This window comes from Elgaria multicarinata, chromosome 5 (assembly GCF_023053635.1).
Source record: "Elgaria multicarinata webbii isolate HBS135686 ecotype San Diego chromosome 5, rElgMul1.1.pri, whole genome shotgun sequence".
NCBI lineage: Eukaryota > Metazoa > Chordata > Lepidosauria > Squamata > Anguidae > Elgaria > Elgaria multicarinata.
In genome coordinates, this window is record NC_086175.1 from 74474582 (window position 1) to 74497974 (window position 23393).

Here is a 23393-nt window from a genome sequence, read left to right on the forward strand (position 1 = left end):
TCGTTTATAAGGCACAAAGCTTAATATTTTGGTATCAACCTACACATCAGGAATGTCTTTGCTTTCAGTCTGTTTTGCTTTCATTTTCAATTCCTGAAAATATGATTGTGAAAGCAAACGAGGAGTGTACAATCATTCTTATAAATGATTTGCTCTTCATCACAGACAATTATGACACACATAACCACAGCAATACGAATCCCCATATCCTGGTATTAAGAAACCAAATAGAAAAGTTTCCAAAACATGTGTAAGATGAGTTCCTTAAGTATTAAATCAGCCCCTACACTACATTTAAACAGATCGCTGTACTTCATGCAACTGAACATTACTTTGGAAAAGATGTTCTGATATAAGGAAAAGCTAAATTGAGGCAGACGTTACCTCTCTTACTGAAACGTTTTGACTGGTGCAAGCCATGCAGTTTGTGTACACAAGAGACATGTTAGCTGATGCCAGTTACCAACTGCTTTGAGTTGATACACCTTGAATGGCTTTTACTTACTTCCATTTTCATCCTCCCCTCTCCTTTCCAGGAACCTCTCATTAGAAAAGGGCAACCATGCAGAGAATGATACAAACCCCAGTCAATGTCACCCAGGGCTCCGACTCCTCTTTTGTACCTGCTTTGCAATGATAGAATGTTCATCAACAATGTCTGTTTCATCACCAATGTGTATCCCAGTTCACAAAGACGACACAGACCAACTCTTTGACAAGGTCTTTGGAAGGTTGCAGGAATTTTCAATAGACTTTCCAAAATTATTGGGGGGGGGGGGGGGAAGAGAATAAGAATAACCTCTTCAGGTTTAAAAGCAAGAAAGCATAATCTTGAGTGGGCATTTTGTCTGGAAAGGTGGGATATAAATTATAATATTAATTTATGTAACTTAAACCTAATAAAGGTATGAGAATCTTAGTTTTGAAATGCAGTTCAGCTCTGAAAAGCATCTCTGTAAATATGATATCCACTTTCCTAATTGGCTTGACAGGTTAGTCGTATCAGCTGCATACAGTGATTACCCATAGTTTTAAATTTTAAAAATGGAATCCAAAAAACCCCATGTGTGCCTAGGTCCAACAGAAAATGGGGTTTAGGATGCAATCCTAGACCCATTTACACATGAGTAAACTCCAGTGAACTCAATGGGACTTAGTTATAAGTAGACATGCGAAGGATTGTTGACTACCTGATTTGTGCACTGAAATGTTATTGATTTCAATGAGACTTAAGCATGCCTCACCTTCCCTGGCCTACATTTCACAATTCCTTGTCTAATGCAGCCTAATCTAGTTTTATTCACTGGTTACTGAGCCTACAAGCAAGCCTTTATAGCCCCATAAATTATTTCAGAACACTTTCTAACAGTAGTGAAATATAAGAAACAAAGAACTCAGTTTGACTCATCTAGCCAGCAAAATTTTGTGCGTTATACATGGCTACTGCCAATGCAGAAGTAATAGAGTACTTTAAATTAGTTTAGATTAATTTAAGATTGTCAAGTTTATATGCACGCGTAATGATTGTACTTTGTTTACAAAGCTCAGCAAGCATTGTCTGGAAACTGAACAAGTATATGAAATGACAAATAGAATTCCTTTTGCACAGTAACTCAATAGGACTATAGGAAAGATAGTTTTATTGCGTGGCAAAAATTCAAGCAGAAGTACTACTAGTATGTGGTACAAATACAGTGGTACAGCAAAGTAGGATTATTTACCACTGAAGGAAGCGAATGTAAGCAAGGCCAAGAAATTGAATCATGTGTGTGTCTAAAGTATCTTAAAAACTGAATATAATTTATCAACAAAGATTAATGAAAAAATCTTTAATTGAAACACAGATGAGAAAACCTTTCTCTTTAATTTCATTAGCTATCCAATGACATTTATATGTTCTCACTGTGAGATTCACTATGATGCTTCAATGGAAATTTCTCGTCTGTGAATCTTCCTATGCCAGACAAGACTAGCGAAATTAGAATATCTTGCCACTAGATAGATCAAAACCATTTCCTCTTTATAGTGTGTGGGAAGGCGGATTATTAGTCCATGTTCAGTTTACAGGACAAGTTAACTATCTAACATACATCTAATAGTAAGAACTTCCAGGTGGGGAAGGGAATCAACACTGACACAAAAAATAAAAGTCCACTCTGATATCTAGACTGGCACAAGAAGAGTTAGAAACCAAAGAGGTAAGAAATTACAATTTACCAGATTCATTCAATGTCAAGAAAAGCCCACACAAATGGGAACTCCAAGAATACCCAATCCTGGGTGCAAGGGTGAATACCTATAAGAAAAACACAGAACGGACTACAGTGAGCAGACCATGTCTGCCACTGACAGCGTTTGCAAAATCTGTAATTATTTTAGAAATTAAACTTTACTTATACTGGTAATTTATAGAGAATCTCTTCTGAGCCAACTCAATGTTTCTCATATACAGCCACCAGCACTTCTTGTGTCTACTTGTAAACAGCTTTCTTCCCCATCGAAAAATGTAGCGGTCGTCGAGATATTTTTCTCTAAATGGACACAATCATGGTAATATGATAGGGGAATATGGGACTCTGCCAGAGTTTTTTGCGCCTATACTTCAACCTGTGAGGCAACAGAAACCCAGAGGTCACCAAGCAGCTTGGCGAAGGACCAAATGGGGAGGGAGGAAACAGCAAGGAGGGTGGGCAGTACACCCAAATAACTCTTATTCTATGCTCAGAATAAGTTATGCAATGTTTACTTGCACACTTCATTCGGCTTCTGAGATTCAGGATTCTGAAATTGAAGTATCATGACTGCTAAGGGGAGACTAAAGAATAGCAACCTTGGTATAGGGCCTGGGAGCTGCACACAGCAGTGAAATCCTACTTCCTGATCACTAGAAACCGTATCCAACTCCTCCCTGATAACTGAGTTTTCAGAGCAGGCATCTGATATTTTCCAAGCTGTTTTCTGCTACCACAATGGCAGAAACACACCTTTTTAAAAAATGCTGAAGCATTCAGGATGTTCAAACGCCATATTCTACGTTTTCATAAGTGGGTATGTAGAACTATACCAAAGAAACAGTCCTGCCTTTAAGCATATTACCACAACACATTTAGCCTTCAGATGAAATCACAAATGTAATGTATCCTCATCTGCTTTTAACTTGCTGGTACTGTAAATATGCAGTTTCCAGAAGGCCTTTAACTACTATATAGATCAGATATAGCAGAAGTATCAGTGATTTATCAGTTTAAGCCTCCTGAGAAAGTCCAGAATTAGCAAAACAACAAACAGTCTGGCGTTTGCCGAACTCTGGAAGCCTATACACCAGTCCAGCTCCTAAAGAGAAGTGAAAATGTCTTCCCCCTCCCCCAGTTCCCTTGTTTATCGTTACCAGGAAATGCTTACTTTGTTGGAGGATCTTGCATTGCTCTCAGGATGCATTAATATTGGCAGTCACTGATTTCTGAAGTAAGGGAAGAGCATTATTGTAGTCCAGCACCAATGAAACACTACCCTTTCTCCTATAAGTTTTTTCACCTGGGCACTCTCAGCAGCAGGATTTCCTGTTCATTGCAGCAATCGAGTAAGATCAGCGCAGTCAGGCCCTCCAGATGAAATCTAGGTCCTGAAGGGGGACACAGTGCTGGGACAGGGGAAGCTTCAGAGGAGCACAGCTTGCAGAATATCCCAAAATCTCATACACACAAACACTCTCACCTGTCCACCTTCCACTCAACTCACAACGTACTGACCATGGTGGTTCCCTTGAAGAGCTACTCCTCCTTCCAGAAATATCATGATTAACCAACTCTCCTTTGCTAGAGAAGTGAAGTCACCATTCTTTTCACTTATCTCAACTGGCAAGCAGGAGGATAGGAACTTTACGTAGCTTGAAGTTCACAAAGCTTTCGCTTTTTCCACTGACACACTACACAAGCTCATCTACAAATACTATATTGTAAAAACGGATTATACACAAAAATAAAAAAATCTATTTAAGTGTTGGAAAATTATATTTGACAATAAAAGTAACTGGCATTGATGAAAAATCTAAATATGAGGCTGTAGGCCTAAACATTTGTACTAGAAAGCAAGCCCCAATGTACACAGTAGAACATGAATTACTCTTCTAAAAACAGATCTCCCTGGGCACATAGAATTAGCTGTGCAGTTCTATGAATCCAGCCCTAAGTATTTTACAACTCCCATCCCCATGAGCCTCTGGTGCTTCATCATATACTTGAATGAATAAGCAAATAAATAAGCCTAAAAAAGGAAGAATAAATGTGTTGCACAGGTACTGTGAAGAGTTTAATATTTTTGCAGTTGTGAACTGATTACATCATTGATAATAATGCAAAACAGAAATTTCTGACTGAAGCTACTCCTTTAAAAATATTGTTCATCAGCCTAACGCCCAAACATTTTAAATCACATTACTAAAAGTCAAACAAATGAACAACGCCAAACACAAATTGCCACTGGTTTTGTTTTTGTTTTTTTAAAAAAGCGGCTTCCTATCTACAATATGAAGCATATTAACAAGCATAACCTTCTAGTTAATTTTAAAGTGACTATTGAATTTCAGTTTGCTCTGCCTCAACTAGTTTTTAAAAAAATCAAAACTTTGCAATGTAAATGTAATATTTCACTTCTCAAACAAATTACCAATACCACTTTGGGTTCCCTAATGAATTCACAAGAGTCAAAGTAGTACAATATCTAAAATTCAAAAACACCCAAATTTCTGAGCTTAGAAAAAATAAAACAAGGATTTTTTATTATGTTGGATAATGGTGAATGAGTTTGACTTTCTTATGATTTCACTTGCTGAGAAATTAAGAGTCCAATCATCTGCATGTTTACTTGGAAGCACGTCATCTCACTGAGGTCAATAGGACCTATTCCCAAGGAAGAGTATCTAGTAGCATAAGCCAGGAGTGCAATCCTATAAGTGTTTAGAGAGGGAAATGTCCTACAGCTCCCAGGATCCCCATCCAGATATGGCTGGGAGATGCTGGGAGTTGTAGAACTTTTTTTCTGTCTAAACATGCATTGGATTGTGCCCTAAGCTAAACCCAAAGATTTTTTTGGGGGGGGGGGGGGAGGGAGAAAGCATTTTCATCCAGGAATTCTATGTTGTATAAAGCAGGAACACCTATGCTCCTTTCAGATCTCAAAGCCTTCTTACTTGCCTCACTCAGCTAGAAAATTTTAAATAGGAAAGGAGCATACATTCCCAGGTAACGCAATTTCAAATTCCCAGATGAAGGGCCTTTTTTGGTAATATACATTCAAGAAAACCTAAAAAGAACTGCTTTCAAACTGCCTCTTATTTGACTGTCATTGAAAAAGCTATAAGCTTTACAATGAGAGAGAGAGAGAGAGAAGAGAGAGCGCCTACCCATTAATCCCGTATTAGTTTAAAAAGCATGCTAAATTTGGGGGAGCGCATGGCGACAGATGGTGCCAAAGATAGTAAAAAAGTGTAGCAGGCCAAACTCACAGATCGCAAGAGAGTAATTTTCTACACAACAATTCTTTGGTATCTAAGGTGGTACAAACCACATGATACAAACTGGGGAAATACACAGGATAGAAGCCTACCACCACCTATACTTATATTCAGCAAACTGTCACTATGAAAAGGATCCCCAATAGAACTCTGCCTACTCATGGAAGACCTATGATTTATGTCCCAGGCCCTCCAATGCTCATCAAATCAAGAGTGCTGGTGACTGAGGAACTAAGATTTAGGCATAGCTTAGGAGATGAAGAAAAGGGCAGGAAGCAACATTGCCTACAGTCCACCTGACACACTTGCGATTTCTAAGAAGAGACCCTTACATTAAAAACAGAAGATCATTCCAGCACACCCTAGTACCACTGCTTTCAAATGGCACCATTAACTACACTTTGCATGAAGTATATTAAGGCGATCTCAAAGCTTCCACCTTCTGTAAACAATCACCACTCTATCAGCCCAAGGCCATTCTACAGCAATCTGAAGCTCCTGGGAAGGTCCAATTACATGGCTGTGAAGTGATAACTGCTTAAAAACTAACAACGCCCCCACCAGACATGCCACTCATAGGGAAAATGGGGGGGGACGGGACACACAATCATTGTGAAGTCTTGTATTTTAGGGTGTCATGATTCAAGAACCACTTGCTCAGTCTTCTCAAATTTTATTAAAAATAATTGGGATGTGCCTGAATGGATACACTGCCAATTAAATTATAGCAAGTATGGCCTTTTTTTTGTGAACTGTACATGGGTGATGAAAGACAAACATACAATGGAAGCTTCAGCGAAACCTTTGTTAAAATGGTTGCTGTCAATCATTACCACTAGTTCCCCACTTTTATTTCCACAAAGAAAACCTGTTCAGCAGGTGATATTTACAGATAATATATTTACAGTACTCCCCATATACTTTAATTACAAAAGTGTAAAAGTGTATAATACATTTTATCAACAGAACACAGTTATAAAACTCTTTGGTTACTGTATCTAAGTGCTTATATTGACTGAACTATAACTCATTTTTCAAACCAGTTGGCTCTAAAAACAGTGCTATTTAAAAATCAGAGGTAGACAGTAGGTACAATTAATTCTGCGAGACGAGTCTACATGAGGAAAGATGAAAAATCATCTATCAAGACTGTAAAAATATACTTGCCAAGCATACAACCTAAGGGGTCTTCTGAACTCTCCAGTATAGTTAATTCTGAAACTTAACTGCATCACAAGCTCAGTGCTCCTTTGGGATTTCCTCCTTAGAGTCATCCTATACACAAGTTCTGAAAGCAGGTCAGGGCTTGCCTTATGAACCTCAGCTGTGACCAAAGTATCCAAACATTCTTTATTTTGGTCTCTGTGTTCACTTCAACCACTGATAATTTCAAACTGGATTCATATATGTTCTGCTTGTCCTCTGCCCTCTCACCAAGACATACAATCTGGCTTAAAATATAAACAGATACACTTTGCTGGCTCCTATCCAGCATTCCACAAAGTTTTTATCCTCACCCCCTTTTGTGCAAGGTATCAACCTGTCTGTCTCTCATTGATATTAACTCCATTCAAGCCAGCCAATTACTCTCTTCCCTCAGGGTTAGCAAGAAAAACAAATTTCTTTCCCATGCTATTCCAGCAATGCAAGAAATCCTAGAATAAAGCTTCCTCTCCTAACAGCTAGACCAGTCATTCCAGATGGCACTGCTGGATTAGGCAAGGATGAGGATTTAAGGTCTATCTTTAAATGAGGAAGAAGGTAAGTCCACTGCCCATTTCACTTTAAGATGGGGGTAAAAGTTGAGGAGCACAGAGCATTTACCTCCATTTCCAGCTTCTTATTTCAAAGATGTGCTCAACAGAACAAAGCAAGTGGATTTTTACAGCCCTGTTAACCACTCATTGAACTCTCTATCAAAATTTTACTGAAATCAGGATCAAATTTAACTCTGACTAGGTAAGTAATAGAACTGCCCCAACTCCATTGCACCCACATTTCAGGACAATTTCAGCACAAGATAACAGTAACCATGGGAGTAATTAAAACAACTCTTTTCAAACAAGTGAGCATAGATCATTCTCCCAGTTTCTACAGTTATCCTACCAAAACCAGTATTAACACAGAGCTAATTAGGCATAGTAGATACAAATTCCAAAACAAGAGTGCAAACACATCTTGACAGAACACAAAAGTAAATTAACTCAGTTTATTTTCTGTGTGTATTTCAGGAGGCTATTAGTGTCCTATGTGTATCACTGTCACTTCTTCCAGTGATTTCAAAGGAATTTAACATGTGACATTTGGACTCATCTGTCTGAATATCATCTACCTTTTTAACCCAAGCCTGGGGACCGCTGTTGGATAACTGTTCTGAAGACAAGACCTGTGCTCCAGTACTTCCCGTAAAATGACCTGGTATAGAATTCAGCTCAGCCCAGGCATCAATCTGCAACCATAAATGAGCATAAAAATATAATGAATTAGTAAGTTCTCAAGTGTTAAAAATACATATAAATCATTACCTCATGGTAGCACCATCCACTATGGGCTTTTAAGAACAATCACATTTCATTTCGAAACAATTTAGAACTACCCATTCTGAGAAAGTCCTCACTGGCTACCACAAGTTCAGCTATTAATGTTATTTATTTATTCATTTATTTTTGAGGTCATTCCCCATCACTACCTAAACCCTCATTTCATTCATTCATTTATTTTGAGGCCATTTCCCATCACTACCTAAACCCTTAGTTATCTAGAAATATGGCTTTTTAAAAAGTGCTTAAGGTCTGTGCCTTATTTAGACACAGGCACATTCTTCTACATAAATCACTTTATTCCAGAGCATGGTATTCTGTTAGTATTGTCTTACTACTCAAATTAATGCCATTGTAGCATCCATATCGATAACGTTCATATTTGGACTTCCAGACTTGAAGTTAACTTGGTTCTTTCTAGTCTCACATTCTACCCAAAATTATGTGATCTAAATTTCAACTAAAAATCTCAAACCTTAAAAACAAGAATTCTAAAATTAATATGCCCAGAAGTTGGTGTAAGAAATGCAATCATTTCCGAAATCACAGCATTTCTTCAGCCGTCATACAAATTTTAAGAAGCACCTGGTAGAGTAAAAAGGAAGAAGCTGTAACTTACCCGTTCTTGTGCACGATTTAACAAACACATTGCCTCCAGATCAAAAGTATTTTCTGTAAGTCTCTTTTGGGCTATTTGCCGCTCATTCAGTGCTGAGGAGATGTCAACAGGCTAGAAAATAGTATAGATACAATAGGTTTTAAAAATCTGCATTACTAAGACAATGCATCCCACTATAGAGGGGCGTAAATATGTATCAATATAAAAGACAATTTCCAATATTTTATCACATGCTGGCATGACCAAAGACAGCACCATCCAACATGTTTCCTTTTCCCTGTATAAGTGAATGGCAACTATTCACTTATATGGGAGAAAGTAAAGGACCACACACTTAGGAATATCACTGATGTATGGACTAAACCTACTCCCTGTTCTGGCTATCCCTTGATTCACTAGGTAGCCAGGGTCAGAGTAAATTTAGTCCATTCCTCAGTTTTGTCAATTGTGACCCCTTTACTTTTTCTCATACAGGTGAATGACTGCCATTCACTTATATGGCAGGTGCTGAGTTACAAGGTGCACTTGCCAAAAGACTTGCAGTGAGAGCAAATATTGTCCTCTAGCCCCTGAAGTGTGTCTTCAGTGTATGGAGCACACAGAGACAAGCTGCATTCCCTGGAATCTTTACAAGGAGCCACGACAGGGGACACAGTGTTCCTGTGTCTTGAATATACAACACAAACCAAAACCCCAGGGGCCTTATAATATATATCTCTTGGACGGACGGATGAACACACCAAGTATTAAATATTTAGGACACTGAAGTCTGCATGAGGAAGTAGATGCTTTTAGTAATAGGAACAGTTTAACAGCTATACAAGCAAAATGAAAACACCATTAAATAGCAGTCAACTAACAACCAGCACAGTTACATAGCATGATCATAATCTGGCCATCAGATTAGCTTTACTGCTACTATTATTGAACACTGATATAGCACCAGAATCAAATTGGTTCAAATTCTGGTATTGAGGCATACTGTAAGCCTCAATACCAGAATTTCTGACATCAGAAACACCAATAGAATTCAAGATTGGAGCAATGCCATCTCAAGCTACTTTGTACTTGATTTGGTTAGATGCTCGATCTGTTTTTAATTAATGAAAGCAAAACCGCAATTCAGAGGAACACACGATAGCTTCTACACATGCAGAAAGGCTTCTTACTTTTTTCTCCCCTAACAGCAACAGGCATTATTTGGCAAACCAGTTTTGAATATGGGAAGCTTCCAAAACAGTTGGAAACACAGCACAAAGTCAGAATCCCCTCTGTTTGGACACCAATCCTGAACACATGGCATTTGGATTGGAGCCTAAATTCTATAGTTCACCTTTTAAAGATTCATAGCCAATATCCATGCTTTCTTTCAGGTGAACAACTTTATATCAATGTGTTATGACCTTTCTACTTTTTACCTCCAGACTGGCTGGGTTGGGAAACACATCATCTTTGTTCTCATCTTTGCTCTTCTCAACAGGAACCCATTCTCCATATGCACTATCAGCTTCCTTTTTCCTGTGTTGAGATCCAGAAGACACAGGAAACTCCTTTGTCAAAGTAACCTGAGTTTTCGGAGCTGCTGGCTTTATGGTAGGAGTCTTAAGAGGCAAAAAAAGAAAAAAATATTACAATATGAGTAATCCACACGCAACATGCATACATATATTCTGAGAAAATATTGAAGTATTCTGTCTTGACAATACATCTGTACCAAACCAAAAGCAAAGTGCACTGAACTAAACAGATAGTTTATAAAATCCAAGTTATACATTTCTAGAAAATCTTTGATTGGATTTTTGTCAGGTGAAATCAATTAAGTTTTTGTACTGGTGGAATAACTTTCATCAGAAAATCTGGGAGGGTGGGGCTTCAAAATCTGCTCCAGAGGGTTGGGGGACCCTCTTGAGCAGGTTTTCACATTTATAGAACTATGTTTTTGAAGAGGTCAGCCTTGGTCACATTATAATGCAACTTAATTATGCTGTTTCTGGCTACTAATAATATCTGGATTACAAAGCAGAAGCTAATTTTGATAAAATATGCTTGCGTTTGGCTAGCAAATCTGAAAGAATGAAACCAAGAAGGTATTCAACTATTTCTTATAGACTTATCAATCTCATGATTTCACAAAATACTAAGCAGCTTTTGAAATCACGCAGGCTTTGGATTCACAAGTATTGTATAAGAGCTATTAACTTGAGGCAAACTTGCAATAATTCCTTGCAAATTCAGTAATTCAAAATTCTGGATTCCTAGGTTTCCATCATGCTTTTTTCCACTGATTTGAAGTCAACTGCTTTATATTACTCTCAGTTAATGTCATCAACAGATCACCTTTGTATTATAATATACAGGGTGAAATCAAATGTTACACAAGTGTACCATTTGGGACCAAATTACTCGAAGGACTGCCTTCACCCCTAACTGTTTGCCCACACTTTTAAAGATCAGAAAGAAAGGCCCACCTGTGAGAGCAGTTATGTGGGCAAATATATGAGAAAGGGCCTTTTCCACAGTGGCCCCACACCTCTGGAATAAGTTGCCATTGTCCAACAGGCCCCATCACTGCAGGCTTATAGGAAGGTCCTGATGACTTACTTGTTTAATCTGGTCTTCCACTGACTATGTTTGATCAGACTGGGTTGTAGCTGCAATTGAGTTGTAGCTTCTATCTTATGAGGGTGTAGGTGGGTTTTTTTGGAACATTTGCTTTTTGTATTATCACAGAATCATAGAATAGTAAAGTTGGAAGGGGCCTATAAGGCCATTGAGTCCAACCCCCTACTCAATGCAGGAATCCACCTAAAAGCATTCCTGACAGATGGCGGCCCAGCTGCATCGTGAATGCCTCTAGTGTGGGAGAGCCCACGACCTCCTTAGGTAATTGGTTATATTGTCAGACAGCTCTAACAGTGTCCAGCCAGAATCTGGCTTCCTGTAACTTGAGCCCATTATTCCATGTCCTGCACTCTGAAATGATAGAGAAGAGATCCTGCATTCTTTGAGTTCGATTCTGTAGCCAACTGTGGATCCACCTAACAGTTGTTCCATCTAGCCCAATTTTAGCTAGTTTGCTAATCTGAATATCATGGGGCACTTCATCAAAACCTTTGCTAAACTCAAAATATATTATGTCCACAGCATTCCCACAGTCCACAAGAGAGGTTACCCAATGAAAAAATGAGATCAGCTTAGTCTAGCAGGATTTGTTCTTGACAAATCTATGCTGACTTCTAGTAATTACCGTATATACATTCTATTATATGCGTTTTATTATATGGTTTTTATTGTTGTATGACCACTTGGGAAGGTTCCTGCCCTGAAAGGCAGCCTAGAAATTTTTAAAACAAAATAAAGCATGCAACAGCACTTTTTTTCTCATTCCTGCTGCAGGCCCCTCAAATCTGCTTTTGATAGCATGCACACACACACACACACACACACACCGTGCCCCCTGTTCAACTGAGAGAAGTTGCTCCATCACAGAGAGAGATTAACTGGATCCAATCCATAAAATGTAACTTGGCAATGAACATTAAAGAAACTGAATGTTCATTGCTGTTTTAACAACAGCATGAGTATTTGAAAGAGATCACTGTGAGCTGTCCAAGCAGGGTAAATATTATGGCATCTGTAGAGATAATGCAAATTGCTCAGGTATGCAATATCTTCCCACCGATTATAGATATTCCGTTTTTTTAATGTTTTCAATTCAGATCTAGATGCCATTCCCAAAGCACTGATTGTGTGTCTTAAATGGATTAACTACTGCATGTTTCATGACTTGTTGAAATTAAATTAATATTTCTCTGCAAGAAATAATTTTGCAATAAAGCAATATTACCCTAGGACACATTTTATTTTCTGTAAGATTACCTATATGAAGAAAAATAAACCTATATATTCTAATTTTACAGTACTTACAGTTAAATTGAAAAAAATAGGTTTGGGCTCATTGAGTTTGAAGGGATGATTTATAAAAGGATGCTCTTCTTCCTCTTCGTCAGACACATGAGGTTTATTCACAATCACATCATCTTCCTGGCTTTGTGCAATCTTCTTGCATTTCTAAAATATCAACCACCATTCTGTTATACATGAAGTAAATAGGCACGATGCAAAGGACTGAGCAGATAAATCAGTATGTCGGTTTACAAATACTGACAATTATGAGAATCTAACAGCAACTGCCTTGCAAAAACATTAAAGTTCAGACCTGGAGCAGATATCCAACTATAGCTAGAGGGCCATGGTCCCAATATAACAGACCTTGCTGAAATTGCCATGATTTCACCATTTGTGAAAGGTAGGAAGCCAGATGGCAGACTAATAACATTTGCTTGAGAGCTGCCTTATTCTTTTTATTACTAGTACTACTAAATATATGTGTCACTTCCTATTGCAAAAAGCAGTGTCAAAGAGACTTACAAATGCAATACCAAAATTCATGATGAATAAAACAGGAAAACAACCCCAAAATCAATAAAATTTATAATCAGCACAATAATACAAATACCAACCCCTTAAAAACATAATCTAGAAACAATAAAATATGAAAAATGTTCACCCGCAAATACACAAAATCTTCCCCAGCTCATAGCCTAGAATGAACCCTACAAAAGCAACCCAAAACAAGTGGGCCACTACTACTGCTGAAATGTCTGGGAAAATAAGTAAATCTTCTAGCATGAATAGAAACATGAGAGGGTTCCGCCCTGAGAAGCAGCCTAAAAATAAATTTAAGTAAAATAAAAATAGACTTATCCCAAAGAATAAAATAATTATTACTCCCATCAGTAACTGAAATAGTGTATCAAAACATATTCCATTTCAAAGGTATAGTATCCCACCCTCACTTCTAGGATTAGGTTTCTATCTAGAAATCCTGCAATTTTTCAAACAGACTTTTACGATCTTGAAGGATAAATACTGTAGAAATCATTTTTACTGAATCAGTAATAGCTGCTCCATTTGATATGTAAGCCATTCCCTCTTACCTCAGTGAGTTCCAATATTGTTTCTTTTGCCGACTTTTGCGTAACTTTCTCTTCCTTCTTTTCTGGAGTTATAACAGGCATCAGGCTTGGTAACAGAGGAACACCAGCCTTAGCACACATGGCAGCTGCATTTGCTTTGGCTATTTCAAGTAGCTGTGCCTTGTCTACAAGAATAGTATATATTAATATTAAGATGTAGAATGCATGCCTACAGAATTCTAATTTGACTGCTATTTCTAGAACTTAGAAATACATATAGTTGCATAGTTGCAAAGAATTCATTGGTCCATGTTCCAAAGAACACTAGAAATAATTTAAATAGTGGAATATTTAATTTTAATGGGGTTTCCCTGCATCTGAAGACAATTCAGACAACATCCCAGTATGGACCAGTTTCCTCGGTCAGAAGCACACACCCTTACCTTTAATCCCTGCTTCTCTATATAGCATGAAAGAGTTTCCTGTATTCAGTACAAATAAGCGGAAGTGGTGAGGGAAAAGAAGGCCGATTATAATGTGCAAAGAACACATGTCCCAATTACTGTGGATGCTAACACAAGGCAACCTAACTTCAGTTGCTCCAGAATACTGGGGCAAGACATTGACTGGAGCTTGTCAGGAGCATGTGACTCCTTTATTAGGACAGCTTCACTGACTTCTGATGTGTTTCTAGGTCCAATTCAAAATATTACTTGCAAACTCTGAAGAGTATGTGGAACAAGGATATTTAAAAGGAAAGATGTCTTCTATGCAAGCCTGCCTATTCTTTGAGATCTTCTATGGAGGCTTCCTCCAAACCCCAACCAACATTTATTATTATTATTATTTATTTATATAGCACCATCAATGTACATGGTGCTGTACAGAGTAAAACAGTAAATAGCAAGACCCTGCCGCATAGGCTTACATTCTAATAAAATCATAATAAAACAATAAGGAGGGGAAGAGAATGCAAACATCGGAGCTGCATATTGTAGACATGCAGAAGAGGACTAACCCTAAACTCAGTGGAGGCTGGTGGCTCCGAAGTTAGTGGGGCAGTGAATGTGCTCCAGGTTTCAGTCAGAACAGTAATGGAGCTATCCAAGGTAAGAAGCACTCTGAATAGTTTTGAATGAAACACAGAGTGGATTCACCGCCCCACTAACTTTGGAGCCATCAAGCTCCACTGCCTAAACTTTGGAACTTCCTGATGAGGGAGGTCCATCTCAATCCTGCCCCTGCCTTCTGCTGCTGTGTGAAGACAATTCTTTTCTAGTAGGCATTTTGTTTGCCATGCTGCTAGTTTTAATTTAACATTATGTACAATAGCATGTCCAAAATATTTATCCTAAGAAACATGCTGGCATGTTATCTTTTTGGCACCAGGTCAAGATTCCCAGGCATGAGTTTTTTATCTTACCCCAGAATAGTGGTTTTAAATGGATATTGTCTGTTTTTAATGTTTTTTATGGTTTTTAAATTTTGCATATCGGTTTTTAATATTCAATGTTTTAATCTTGTAAATAACAATAACAGAACTCAAAACAAATTGCCTAAAATAAAGGAACCTAGCTGAAGCCTGAGAAATTAGGACATATTAACTATGTTAATTATATATTTTATCTAAACAAAAAAAATGCTGAAGAATAATTACCCAAGTCAGTTAGACGTTTAGGTGACCTGCTTGAAGATCTGGATCTTCGATGATCAGGTGATTTACTGGTGCTCCGTCTTCTCCCTGTAGACCTTAGACGGACAGGTGTTCGACTTCGGGATCGTAATCTGAGAGATATTCTATAACTGTCTCTTGAATCAGATCTTCTTCTTCTCCTGTCAGTAGACCTTGATCGATTTCTCCGATTTCTCCTTCGCCTTTCCCTCGATAAAGAACGTTGTCTTGATGCTGATCTTGATCTAGTCCTCCTCCAACGTCTCGAACACGATCGTGAGCGTGTTCGAGATCGTGTTCGTGATCGATGAACAGATTTTGATCTTGAGGCCCTCTTCCGTACTAACGATCGAGAACGATTCCTTCTAGATCGTGATACTGTTCTATGCCTACGAGATCTGAGTTCTGGGGATTTAGAGCCTTTACTCCTTGATCTTCGTAAACTCTCTTTCTCTCCTGTTTTATCTATAGATTTGGATCTAGATCTAGATTTAGATTTCTGTTTTTCAGGAGACTTTGTGAGATTACATAAAGATACTTCCAAAGATTCAGTTCCCTCTGCTTTTTCAAGAGATTTAGACTTTGATCTATATTTGGAGTGTTTCCCTCTTGACTCATCTAAAGAGTCTTTGTCTTTTCTTCTTTCAGAGGATTTGGATCTAGATTTTGATTTAGACATACGGTGATCTGATGACTTAGATCTTCTGTGTCTAGACTTTGAGGACTCCCCTTTTTCAGCAGATTTTGTGCTGGACTTATGATCAACAGACTTGGATCGTCTCCTTTTCGACCTTGCTGAAGTTTCTGTGTTCTCAGCAGATTTGGATCTAGATTTGCGATCAGAAGACCTGGAACATTTCCTTTTTGCTCTGACTGAAGTTTCTCTTTTGTCAACTGATTTAGATCTAGATTTGCGATCAGAGGACAAGGACCGCCTTCGCCGTGTCCTTACTGAAGTCTCCCTTTTGTCAACTGATTTGGATTTAGATCTGCGATTATCAGAGGATCTGGACCGCCTTCGTCTTATCCTCACTGAGCTCTCCCTTTTGTCTACTGATCGGGATCTAGACTTGCGATTATCAGAGGATCTGGACCGCCTTCGCCTTGACCTCACTGGAATCTCCCTTCTGTCAGCAGACCTGGATCTAGATTTACGGGTGTCAGGGGTCCTGGACCGCCTTCGCCTTGCCCGCACTGAAGTCTCTCTTTTGTCATCAACTGATCTTGATCTAGATTTATGATGATCAGAGGATCTGGACTGTCTTCTCTGTGTTCTTACTGAAGACTCTCTTCTATCAAGGGATTTGGATCTAGATTTGTAACGATCAGAAGACAGAGAGCGCCTTCGCCTTGTCCGCACTGAAGTCTCTCTTTTGTCAATAGAACGTGATCTGGATTTACGACGATCAGAAGATCTGGACCGCCTTCGCCTTGATCTTATCAAAGTCTCTCTTCTGTCAACCGATCTGGATCGAGATTTGTGATTATCAGAGGACCTTGACAATCTTCTCCTTCTCCTGACTGATTCTCTTTTGTCTACTGATCTGGATCTAGACTTATGACGATCAGAAGATCTGGACCGCCTCAGCCTTGACCTCACTGAAGTTTCTCTCTTGTCAGGGGATTTGGATCTAGATTTAGGAAGATCAGAAGTCCGTGAACGTCTTCGTCTAGATCTCAGTGAAGATTCTTTGCTCTCTTTTTTGTCAGCAGATTTTGATCTAGATTTATGATGTGAGGTAGAGTGCTTTTTCCTGGAACTAGAATCATTCTTACTCCTAGAACGTGCTCGTCTAGAGGTAGAATGTGATCTAGACTTTTTTTTACGCTTTTTGGACTTGGAAGGAGATTTTGATCTACTCTTTTTTGCTTTTTTCCCACTCTTACTTTTATCTTTACTTTTGCTACTTATTTTTTCACTTTTCTTGTCTTTTAAAATACTTTTGTCATTTTCCTTCATTATATCTGAAGTCTTTGGAGTAGCTTCTGAATCTTGATCCTTCAAAGAATCATGCAGAGTTGTTTCCAAGACTTTCTCTTTTGCTATGTGCACAGGTTGAAGAACTGCTTCTGAGTCTTTTGCCTCCACAATAACCTGTTCTCCCACTTTCAAGTCCTTCTCTTTGGCCACAGGCACAGGTTCTAAAGCTTTTTCTGAATCTTTCAACACCACAGTTACTTGCTGGTTTGCTTCAAAGTTATCTTTTGCTGTTGTGCATACAGGTTTTAGAGCTTCTTTGGAACCTTGCTCCTCCAAAGAATTTTGTGGAATTCCATCACCTTTCACCTCTGCCATAGACACACATTTTGAATTTTGTTCTGAAATTTCTATATTCCTTGCACTCATGCATTCAAGAGCTGGTACAGAGTCTTTCATGTGAATAATAGAGGGAGATTCTGGAGATGCTTCAGAAATATTTTCCTTTGACAAAAGCACAGAAGTTGAATTTCTTTCCAAGTCCTGTCTTTCCAAATTTAAGACAGATTTTGAAATTCCTTTAAAATCCATCTGCTCTTCTTTGTCTGTTGATACTTGGGCAACTTGAAGATCTTTTACCTCCCCAACAGACTTATATTTAGTAGTTGTTTCAAAAGCTGGTTCTGTATCTTTCAACTTTATTATATCCATAAAACCTAAATTTGCCTTTGCATTTTTGACATCTACATTACATGGCATTTCTGCAGTATGTTTAGGGTACTTTTCTTCTACTAAACAGACTGGTTCCACTTCTGCATTTGTGTCCCTTAAATCTGGTACAAGAGTACTTTCAAAAGCAGTTTCTGAACATTTTTCCTGAAAAGGCAGCTGTAATTTTAGTGTTTTTTCTGAATCCTTTATTGTTTCTGCAACCATAGATGATAAAGTTCCCAAGTCTGTTACTTCCACAATACTTGAAACCTTCGGTGTAGTTTCTGAAACATCTAGGACTTCCTCATATAGACTTCCTTCCAGATCTTTTGCATCCACAGTGCACGCAAATTGTGAAACAGATTCTAAATCTTTTGTTTCCTGACCTTGTTTAGGAATATCTTCTAACTTTTCCATATTGCCTGGACATGCTATTTCTGAAACTGTTTCTAAAACTTTCTCCTTCAGCATGCTTTCAGATTCTGGAGCAGCTTTGTTGCGATGCGTCTCTAGCCCATATTCAATTTCTGAAGTGGATTCCAAGTATTTTACTACCGAAGTATTTTCCTGTTGTAGATGTGTCGTGGACTCAGTTATTTCTAATGCACACTCAGTTACTTCTGACAAAAAGGTCGATTCTGAAAGCTTTACTTCTGGTGTACTTAGGTGTGTTGCAGTGGCTACTGGATCTTTTCCTTCCATAACTCTTTCATAGTCCAGTGCTTTTCTTAAACCTTTTGTTTCTATTTTAGGTAAAGTTTCTATGGCATCACCGGAATCCCTTGACTCTAACACATACAGAGGTGTGGATGTTTTTCCAAACTGCAGCATTGTTTTTAAATTGTCCATCTCTCTTGTATCTGAAAAACTGGAGCTTGCTTCAGAATCTTTGACATCTGCCATAAACACAGGCTGAGTTGTGTCACAATCCTCTCTCTCTGAAATGGTTATAGATTCAGAAACTGATTCAGGGTATTTTATTACCAATTCTGCATCTGGTTCTAGAACTGTTCCAGAATCTTTTCGTTCTGCAGCTGTCAGCATGTGTTCTGAAATATGTATGCCTACAACTGGTTCACTATTTTTAAATGCCTCTGAACCATTTGCATCAGCTTTATGAGAAGATTCTGCATGCAAGTTATTAATCTCCTTTTTGTCCAAAGAGTCTAGATTGCTTTTCAACTTCTGACTTACTTCTAAATCTTTCACATCCATCATGCAAATTGGTTCAAAAGTTTCTTCTACAGACTTTGTTGATGCTTTTGTTTTGTCTACATCTGTTTCAATTGTTTTAGTAGCTTTTACCTCTATATTCTCAGTTACGTGGACAAAGGTAGGAGCTACTTTTATAGCTAGCATATCTAGTGCAAATAGAGATCTTGGAGCTCCTTCTGGTTTTTCAACTACTTCCAATTCTTCACATTGTGGTGGTACTTCCAAACTTTCAGTATCAATCACACACACAGTTTTTGAATGTGCTTCCAAATTTTTAAATGTAAATGCTTCACTTCTCAGTGTGGCATCTGACTCTTGCAACACTGATACATGCTGTGATTCAACCAGCATTTCATTTTTCTTGGAAGAATCTGAAGTAATTTCCACGATCTCTGATTCATGTTCTGGAAGAACTTTTGCAATTTCTACACCTGCTTGGAGGGTAGGTTCTGAATCAATTTCCAAGTCTTTTGCATCTATTATCTTTGATTCTGAAGCTGATTTTGAATCTTTAACTGGAATCATGTAGAAAGATTTTAGGACATTCTCTGAATTTGTTTCTGACACATACGTAGATTCTGGACCATGTTCCAAACCTGCCATTTCATTAATCTTATGAGATTCTGGAACTATGGTCAGAGCTCGCTCTGATACATACAGAGACTCTGGGGCTGCTATGAATCTTGTTTCTGTCCTTTCTTCCAATTTCTGTTTCTCTTCCTGATTACGTAATTCATTTGAAAGCAGAAATTCTGGACTTGTTCTTGCATATTTTGTCTTCACATGCTGCAAGAATTCTAGATTTTGTTCTGGATGAGATTCAGAACTTGATTCAAAATGTTTTATGGTATTCACAAATTTGGAATCATCTTTTAAATCAACTGATGCTGAATTCTTCAATGCTAAGGTTTGCTTAGGGTCACCAACATCTACCATATTTGTAAATTCTGCAGTTTCTTTTAACGCTTGTATAACAGCTGTGGCTCCCAATTTTGGAGTAGTTTCTGAACGTATTACATCCATCTCTTCCAAAGATTTTGAAATTAATATTGGGCCTTCACTCTCAGCAAACAATTCATTTTCTGCTGTACTTTTGAATTCTTTTTCAGTCAATTTCTCACTTTCTGGTAAAACTGCTTTTGCATCATTCAGACTCTTCTCCATATGCCCAGTAGTATCAGAAGCCTTCTCCTCTAATCTAGTCACAAAATGAGAAACAGTTTTAATTTGTTTCTTCTTGGCCATAGCTTCAAATGTCTCAGTTGGCATTCCCTGAGATTCTGATGCTGCTTCCAATTTTTTGACATGTCTGTGTAGAGGCCCTAATTTATTCTGTAAATCATTCAACCCAACTATTGTTTCAGATTCTCCAGATTCTTTGAGTTCTCTAGGATGTAGCGCTTCCAAATTGTTTGCATTCACCATGCACCGTGATTCTGGAACAGTTTCTGAACTTTTCAACTCCATCATAAACTCAGGTTCTGTGTAAAGTTCTAGACTGTGTTCTGAATAGTTTGTAAATATCATATGCAGGGACTCTGAAGCTGCATCCGTATCTCTGTCCTCTCTGTCCCCTTCAGGCTCTTGGCTAGTTTCTAAATAGTTTCTTGGTGTCATCGCATCAGATGGTAAAATGTCCACATTTTTAATTTCTTTTATGTACTGAGATTCTGAAGTGTTTTCTAAAGATTTCACAGTTATTAGAGAGTCTGAAATGTTTTTCATATCCTTCAAAGTCACCACAGTGTCACTTTCCATTTCTCTTACAACTACACATTTTGTATCTTCCAGGTTTTGTGTTTTCATTATCTCTGTAGTTTTAGGAGTTGCTTCAATGCCACTAATCTCTGGAACTGTTTCAGATCGTAAAATGCTTTCAGGAATTTTCACCTCAATCACTGCCTCAGAATCTTTAGTAATTTTTGAATCTTCCCTGTCCTTTACCACAAATTTCTCAAGTTCTTGAGGGCGATCTAGAGTCTTCACACTCATCATTCTATGAGGTTCCGAAACAGTATTCAAATTTTCCATTTGTGTTATACCTTCAGATTTTGCTTTTAAACGTCTCATTTCAATTCTCTCAAATTCTGAAGCAGCATCTGAAAGATATACTACTGAACTTGTTCTGTTCACATCCTCCAATTCTGGTGTTCTTTGGAAATCTTTTGCAACTGCTACAATTTGCTGAGGTCCTGGATATTTTCCTGAATCTTTCAACTCAGTCATGATTGCAGAGGCTTGAGTTTCTTTTAATTCTCTCATGCTGGTCATTGTCTCAGCATCAAGAGCTGCTGCCACACATTTTTGTACATCTGTAATTCTTGTTGAATCTTTTTGCTGAGGCTTCTCTTGAATTACTACAGCAGGTTCATAATCTTTTTTAGAGGTTGCATGCAGAGATTCTGGAGTTGCTTCCAAACCTTTCAGTTCAGCTCTAGACTCAAACTGTAGAGTTTTTTGCAAATCTTTCGCTGTGACAATTCTCTGAGAGTCATGACCTAAGTCATCTTTCATCTCTGTAATTGCAGCATGTCTTGGGCTTCTTTCAGAAGCTTTCACTTTTGCTGTATTCAAAAATTCTGAAGTTGCTTCAAAATCTTTCCCTACCACCATAGCCAAAAATCCCAAAGTTGTCACTGAATCTTTGGCTTCTGCAATTGCCTCCAAAGGAGGATTCACGAATTTACAGCCAGTCATTTCAAATGAAGTTGTTACTGATTGTTTCATGCTTTCTGAATGTAAAGATTCTGTAATGGAATCCAAACTTTTTGCCTCCATTGTGTCAGACTCCAGACTCATTTCCAAATCTTCCAGCTCTACTGCCACAGAACGTGGACTGTTGTCAGGAACACTTACTTTTTCTGTTGTCTCCAACAATGAACTAGCCTTAGTTTGTTCCATTCCTTTTATGCTCGACAGTCCACCTCTGACTATACAAACATCACCACCTTCAGCATCAGCACTATTTAAGGATCCATCCTCTATGCACAAATTCACAGCGGTGTGGGTAGGTTGATAAACTTCATTTTCCAGTTCTCTTTCATTTGTAAGATCGACTTCACTGAGCTGCTGAATATTGAGTAAAGTAGAATCTTCTTCAGATGTATCCAGTTTGCTGGTATCTGAACTAAATGCATCATGTGAATTTGACATGGCCAAATTTAGGTTTTCATACAAAGATTTTTCCTTAATCCATGAAGAACCCTGTTTCAAGGTAGATGCAGACTGTATATCCGCATCATCTTCTGCACTCAATACAAAGCTTGAGTTTTCTGGTTTTGAACGAGAAGACTGGATATCTTCACATTCTTTTTGCTGGTCATTTAATTTTGATTCCTTGGACTGATTTTTATATTTTTTCTCCTTTTTTTCCTTCTTTCTTTTCTTCTTCTTTTTCTTATCTTTGTGTTTCTTATCCTTTTTAGACTTCTTCCTTGGAATTTCATCTTGGACTTCTTCAGATAAGCCTCTTTTAGTTGAGCCAGATTTATTCCGCACTGCATCCTCTCGGCCATCTTTTTTTTTAAAAAGAAAAAAGAAAAGGCATTTTTGTTACAAATACCTTCACAAGATGAAGTAACGCAACATGAAAAACAAAGGCTAGATTTTGCAAGTTTAAACCAGTTGTATTCTGTCATTTCTTCTAGGATTGTTATCTGCAAAATTGCCAAGAATGTACAAACTACACAATTTTTGATCAAGCAAAAAAAGAAAATCAAAACATAATACAGAATTAAGGACTGAATTGAAAAAATACTCATGCAAGTTTCCATCCCACACCTTGCCAAAAACATTCACTGATTCCCCCATTCTAACAGAATCCTTGGCACTACAACCCACACCACTTTGAAGATCCCCAACCCTCAAAAGTAGTGATGCGAAGGCCTGAAAACTGGGGGGGAAATGGGAGCAATTGGGAATTTGTTTACCTAGGACATTTTAGTCCTTTTCTCAAAAATTAAACCATTTTGGATTATGAAATATTTTTCTTTAAGAACAGGAGTGCAGAACCTCCAGTCTACAGAGACTCTGCATCCAGCCGTGCAGCTTGTGTCACCTCCTTGGGCCGCGCTCCCTTCACAAGCCCTGCCCTCACACGAGATTGGAGATGACATGGAGACAAGCCCTGCTGTTATCTGAGATCTGTGATTGGAGAGAGGAGGGATTCCCTCAGATTCCCAACTGAGAGGGGAAACAGCACACAGGGAATTACCCCAGGGAGGTGGG

The 23393-nt window shown here is 38.2% G+C and overlaps 1 protein-coding gene across 3 annotated transcripts in view; it reads right to left on the bottom strand.

The window, feature by feature from the left end:
- SON (SON DNA and RNA binding protein) overlaps positions 1-23393 on the bottom strand; it is a 38126-nt gene that overhangs the window by 8659 nt on the left and 6074 nt on the right. Inside the window, exons 3-10 of one of the 3 annotated variants that reach the window (XM_063126676.1) lie at positions 15308-22681; positions 13672-13835; positions 12599-12742; positions 10090-10272; positions 8672-8782; positions 7845-7961; positions 3403-3460; positions 665-2296 (exon numbers count right to left, since the gene is read on the bottom strand). In XM_063126676.1, the coding sequence (XP_062982746.1) occupies positions 3428-3460; positions 7845-7961; positions 8672-8782; positions 10090-10272; positions 12599-12742; positions 13672-13835; positions 15308-22681 (8126 nt within the window). In that variant the 3' untranslated portion in view covers positions 665-2296; positions 3403-3427. Of the gene's footprint in view, positions 1-664; positions 3461-7844; positions 7962-8671; positions 8783-10089; positions 10273-12598; positions 12743-13671; positions 13836-15307; positions 22682-23393 lie in introns of those variants that run through there. The other 2 variants (XM_063126675.1, XM_063126674.1) reach the window with 2 other exon arrangements.